The sequence below is a fragment of the Formica exsecta genome, unplaced genomic scaffold, assembly GCF_003651465.1.
Source record: "Formica exsecta isolate Colony F162 unplaced genomic scaffold, ASM365146v1 scaffold512, whole genome shotgun sequence".
NCBI lineage: Eukaryota > Metazoa > Arthropoda > Insecta > Hymenoptera > Formicidae > Formica > Formica exsecta.
The window spans coordinates 167,196-173,528 of NW_021852364.1; the positions used below are offsets into that span (position 1 = coordinate 167,196).

General features: G+C 32.2%; 1 protein-coding gene across 2 annotated transcripts in view; it reads right to left on the reverse strand.

Annotated features, from left to right (window-relative positions):
* LOC115241817 (calcium uptake protein 3, mitochondrial) overlaps positions 1-6,333 on the reverse strand; it is a 36,853-nt gene that overhangs the window by 6,671 nt on the left and 23,849 nt on the right. For both annotated transcript variants that reach the window (XM_029817755.1, XM_029817754.1), the window contains exons 2-3: positions 1,803-1,944; positions 1,206-1,316 (exon numbers count right to left, since the gene is read on the reverse strand). In XM_029817755.1, the coding sequence (XP_029673615.1) occupies positions 1,206-1,316; positions 1,803-1,944 (253 nt within the window). The remainder of the gene's footprint in view (positions 1-1,205; positions 1,317-1,802; positions 1,945-6,333) is intronic.

Consider the following 6,333-nt stretch of genomic DNA (forward strand, 5'->3'; position numbering starts at 1 on the left):
ATTAATTATTTAATAAAAAATACATTAGAAACGTAGTTATATGTTTTATATCAATTATTAAAACACATTTTGTATAATTATACATTTTCTCTCTCATTTTCTTTTATGACTCCTATAAAAATAGGCTTATAAAATTATTTAATGAAAAAGTTAGGCAACCAATTACAGTGTCTCTAGAATAAATATTTCAAACAATTCTATGAGTATGCATCGAGTTATTCATCTTGAGCGCTCGAAATATAAAAAATTATGATTTACAATATTCGTACAATATCGCGATGATTCTACCCCGAAACGATCGGTGAATCATTCATCAACTATGATGAATGATTAACGAATGCTCCGACACAACGTTAACACGATGCGACGCGGCGGCGGTTCGATAGCATGCAATTTCCTTAAGTTGTCCTTAATTATAACGGCCCTGCGAACGTACGCAAGCATCTTTAAAAACGATCCACGGACTCGTTTATCTGCGTTCGTGGAATTCATACTCCTCACATGCATGCGTAAAAAGAGAAAGAGAAAAAATAAGAGAGAAAAAAGTAGAGCGTCATACGAAGGCAGGGGAACTCGTTATTATTAAAGGGAGGTGTGAAACTGGCTGTGTCGCCTTCATCGGTCCGTCCGCTGATTATTTGCATTTCCATTAGCGCGACAAACGTGCAATGCACGCATAAAAAGCACGCGGAAACGCATTAAACTAATGATACGGTCCTGCATTCGCCACACGACGAGCGTTGCGTGGGTGGCAAAAACTTACTTATCGAGCAAGTATGCACCGCTATAAATACAGGTTGCGAGCGCGATCACGTCGATCGCAATCGATAGCTAGTGTACTTAGCCGCGCGTCTCGTCGAATCATTTTTCTCGTCGAATTGCATACTTTGGTAGAAAGCTCCCAGGTGCGAACGGTGGCACCTCAAGCTTGCAGATTTATCGAATCTTACAGTCGTAAAGTCTCATAGAATCACAGGGGCTTTATTTATTGATGCGATACGAGTACAAAATAATATTCTCATACTTATATAACTCAATTTAAATTAAAATAAAAATATCTGATAAACATTTATGATTTTTCAAAGCACAAATAAATTTTAAAAAATATGACGAATTGCATAGGTATTTCAGATATTTCCATTTTTACATACGATTATTATTCGATTTCATTTTACAAATATTTACAAATATTTTTATTGATTTACCTTTATCTCGTAAATTTCGGAACATGTGCGGATTTCCATGGTGTAGCGAAGAAGTCGAATTTCTCATCACTTCGAGTTCCTGATCGGTCAATATGCGCCTCTTTAACCTCGCTAAAAATATCATTAGGAATGTTTATACTGTGTCGAGAAACGTTTATTGAACATAGTGATTGAACAGTGCATCTTAATATGAGTTTGTTCCAGAGAGCATATATCAAAGAAGTGCTACAAATTTTCAGGAGTGATATAAATGCTTGCTAACACATAATCAAAGGTTTTTTTTTTTACAGTTCGAGTAAAGTAAAATAAATTGACAACGCCAAGAATAAATAAATAAAAAACTTAAAAATTTTCTTTGTAAAAGAAAAGGTTATTTCTCCAAAAATATACTAAAAATGTATTAAAATAGTGAGAAATATGATATATACAAATTATTTGGAAACTCTTTTCTCTATTAATTTTCTCATTTTTCATTTTGTGTCATTAAAACTAAAATGATGAAATTCTATTTCATAGTTCATTGTTATAATCGATCACTTAAAGAATTTTAATTGCAAAAGTTAAAACGTGTATTTAAATGTAATGTGTGTAACGTACGTCGAGGTTCGGCATCAATGACACTGTCAAGAAAGTCTTGCGGAGTCATGTATAATTGACCATCGTAAGCCACTGATGCGAACTTTATGAATCTTCTTTCCCTCGTTGTCAACTTTACCGCTTTATGGAAGTCATCTTCTCTCTGCAACGACAAATGGTGCAATACTTTTTTTAATACTCAAAGAACAAATAGAAAGATATATAAATAAAAACTTGAAAGATGTTGAAGCAAAAATTTCAATTACCATGTATAATAAATATTTTATAAAAAAAAGTTTTAACGTTTCTAAATAATTTCCAAGATTTGATTTAAACAATAATATTGCATAGTTTACATATTATAATCTGAACTATTTCTAGCTCTTATTATAGCTTTTATTACTTTTTTTCCGATAATACATAAAAAAGGGGAACATAATTTATGCTTAATTATTAATCAAGGCATTTCAATGAACTTGATAGCGCGCGTGCGAATTTCTTCCAATCGCATGCAAGGTGCACGCATTAAATATGAGAAATCCGAACGCATAAATTCACGCTGACTTTTTCGCGATTCATACTCGCTACGATCTCTCTTTATTTAGACGAACAGACCAAGTTCACAGTTATATGCTGTAGCAGTGGTGATCAACGATTTTCCCTAATTACGTGATATTTATTTAAGATTTTTAAACTGTTTTATAGAAATTTACAATAAGATTTTAAACATAATCAGATATATTCAATGACAAATATTAAATATTAGTTTCACAATTTCAGATAAATTTTGTGTCATATTATTTTAAAGTAAAGTTATCTATTATATTATGTATTATGTATTATCTTTTTAGGAATCCCTGTATCAGTTTGAAAATACGATTAGATTCACGGTAGAGTTATAATTTCCAATGTCAAGGAGATTATCTAATCACGAGCGGTGGCAACAGACAGTATACGATGCGAATTCTATCTAAACCATTTTCTATCTAAAGCACGTTGCACTTTACGAGAACGATTAAGACGTAAGTAATCTGCATATAGTAATTTATTTAGTTAGATTTAGCGTACGATATATATATATATATATATCCATTAATTTTATTTTAAATACGATTTATCAAGTTTATCGCTTTCAACAATTTTATATCGTTGTAATCGTATTCAATCGCTGGTTCGACCTTTAGTAACATGTTTTCGTGATAAATAATAATTATTACTTATGCTGTTATAATTTCGTTATGTATTATTGAATATTAATGGCTATTATTATTAAAAATTATGAAAACATTTTAATTATGAAAATTATGAAAACATTTTCAATTTTATTCAAATGCATATTCAATTATTTTTTAAAAATTGACTAATACATGATTAGACTAAAAATCAATTTCAAAATACAGTATTTAATACAAGAGTTTTAAATAAATTGTTTATTCCATATTACTTTTTTGAGAGAATAAATAAAGACATGTCGATTCCTGTCAATATTCGTCGATTCATATACGATTTAAAATTCGAACGATTTGCTGACAAGGCCGATGAGTACATGCGCAAGATGATCATTCAATCATGTTAATTCGCACTTTTAATTCCGCTGCGTTTCTACCGAGGAACGGCGCGTACTGTCATTTTATAATAGCAAAAAAGTGCAAGTTACTGACAGATACACTTCACGGCGCATTTAAAAACATGAAAATAAAGAAATAAAATAAAGAAACGATAGTGTCGAACATTTTTTATTCAATGCAGATTCTTAAGCACAAATTTGCAGAATTAAAGCTGCATATCTTTAATCATTATCATTTTGCTATCAATCATCTTACAGTCAACTTGACACTTTAAATTATCAATTACGAAAATTAATTCGTTTTTTATGTAAAACACGAGAAATAAACGCAATAATTTAATAAACCATAATCAAATTGATATAATTAAATACAGTAGAAGAAAATATGATATTGATTATTAAACAAAATAATATAATTTTTAATTGTATTTGTGTATGCATTATTAAATTTAATTTTTTATTGTTAAATATTATATTATAAATAAAAAAAAAAATTATATATTACACATTTAAAAATTTTTTTTCTGTGTTTTACAAAACTCACTAACTTTTGCATTTTTATACATATGCAGAAAGGCAAGATAATAAACTTTGACATAATCAGCGTAAAGGAAGAAATATATTCCAAGTTGTATCCTGTTTAAGATTAAAGGAACGGCGTTTGGTCTTAAATCAACAGAAACTAGCTAATGATAGCGCGTAACACTCTCCGTAGATAGAACTATATACCATGAAATATGACTGAAAAACGTACACGAAAATTGCATGTGGCGAACAAAGCTTCGACTGCGCGTTCGTCGAGCGAATGCAATTCGAGTCGTGCCACCCCGGTGGGCGGTGGTGTCGCACTGTCTATAATTTAAAGAGAGATTAAATTACAAATGAGCTTCCACGGGTGCCATTCGCGCTCGGCGCTTTCGCGTTCTTGTTTTAATAAACGATTAAGAATGCCAGAATGAACAGCGAAAAGAGAGAGTAGCTCGCTCGGCTGGAGCTTCTCGAATTTCCGTTTCCCGGTGCTTCTTTCTGTTGGCTTCTCATCGTCGTGGGTGCTCGCACGCCCACTTTGTCGGCAGAATTTTTTATTCCTGTGAATCTTACTCGTTTCAGGCAAATTTACGCGGTTTCAGAATACTGTAAATGAATCTTCCCAAAGGACTCGAAACAAAAAAAACATCAAGTTCCATCGAGTAAAACGAACAGATCTTGCTGTAATCTAATAAAAATACAGATAATTCTATTTATAAATTTCTATCATCCCTCAATCTAAATGTAGGTAATATATTGGAAGAAGTTGCACGGTATGAATCCATGACGAGAAACTAGAGTATTTTTAGTCAACAATCTTTTTTATAACAGCAAATCTCGAATCATTCATCCGAGATAATCATCGAAAGCGCACCGTATGAATTCACCTTTACTTGGCTGCACATATAGCCTACACATATACATTGTACGCATAATATATATTATCATGTAAGTTGTAGTTAACGATATGCTGTCGCGAGGTTGGCTTAACGACGTAAATTTGCGATCTCGTCCGACCAAATTGAATCGTTCAGCCCAGGAAGCATCACATCACGGAGAACTCATTGCCGTTGTGCACCAAGAAGCCATCGGAGCTGCCTCGCCTCTCATCGGCTTAAATTATCGTTACACTCGCGAGGTGACCGGCTATCTCGCGCGTATACCAGATATTGTGCGGATTTTATTTATTCGCAAAAAAATAATGGCGCATTGTAGACCGGTGTAGCAGCTCGAGCTTCCGTATAAGATGATCTCTTAAACGACGAATATATCTTATCATTCGTATTTTCAGTCAACCGTTGCCAATTCAAATGTTGAGATCCGTTATAGATTCTCGATATCTTAGCATCAAGCAGGAAGTAAAGTAAATTGACAGATGTGCAAATCGAATTTTCAATAAAAAATAAAAATGATGTTAAAAAACGTTAAAGCATTAAAAAAAAAATTTATTGTTGAACTTAAGTTAACTTTTTGATGTTTATCGCAAAGGAATATTTGTGCAATCTAATTATTATTTATATTTTTAAATTTTTTAATTTCTAAAAAATACATTACACGATTTCAGATTTTTTTTCTCTCTTGCTTAGTGATTTTTACAAGCAGTTGTAAATATCTCACGGCTACCTAAGAATCACGTATCCTTGGCAAGTTATGTTTATCATTCGATGCATTTCCATAAGTGCCATTGTAACCAGATACTCCTTCGCGTGGATCAGGTGTCCTTTCGCGAAGTTGCTTCTATATATAAATAAATCATATTTTTCATTGCGATAAAAAAAAGCAACTGTAATGGTTTGCATTTATAATAATGCTTTTCTTGCGTTGTGACCGAAGTAAAAAAATTCTGCAAGTCTCCTTAAAAATCGCTCGGCAAATTACGTTGCTTAGAATTAATTAATAATGCAAATAATTAAATAAATTACTTTAGAACAACAACAATTTATAATAGAAGATAATGTAATTTTTATAATAGTTCTATTTTTTATTAATATATATATTGTGATGTTAATCTTTTTCAAGGTACCATCTTTTTCGTATCCGGACACGTGTGAGTAAACAAATCATTAAGAAATGATCCACATAATCGAAAAATTTTACGGTCCTTTATCTTGCAGTCTCGCAGAATCTATTTGAAACAGTAATGGGACAAAAATCATTGTTTATGCGAGCGAGGATGTTTCCACGACCATAAATCAATTCTTTCTCTCCTTTATCAAGAGACACGGTAGTGTCTCGCGCCAAATCATGCGCAGCAACAGCGAGGCACCCCGGGTATCTATACGCGAGTCTGAGAGCAATTGAGAGTACCTTAGATTAGATTATTGAACCTCAATAACGGCTGAACCGATCGTATTTTTAATAGGCTTAATCGATACCTTGGGTTTAAATTATATAATAAAAGTGTCTTTATCTTTTTTCTACATGTATCGTGAACGTAATATGAATGGAAAGTCTCAA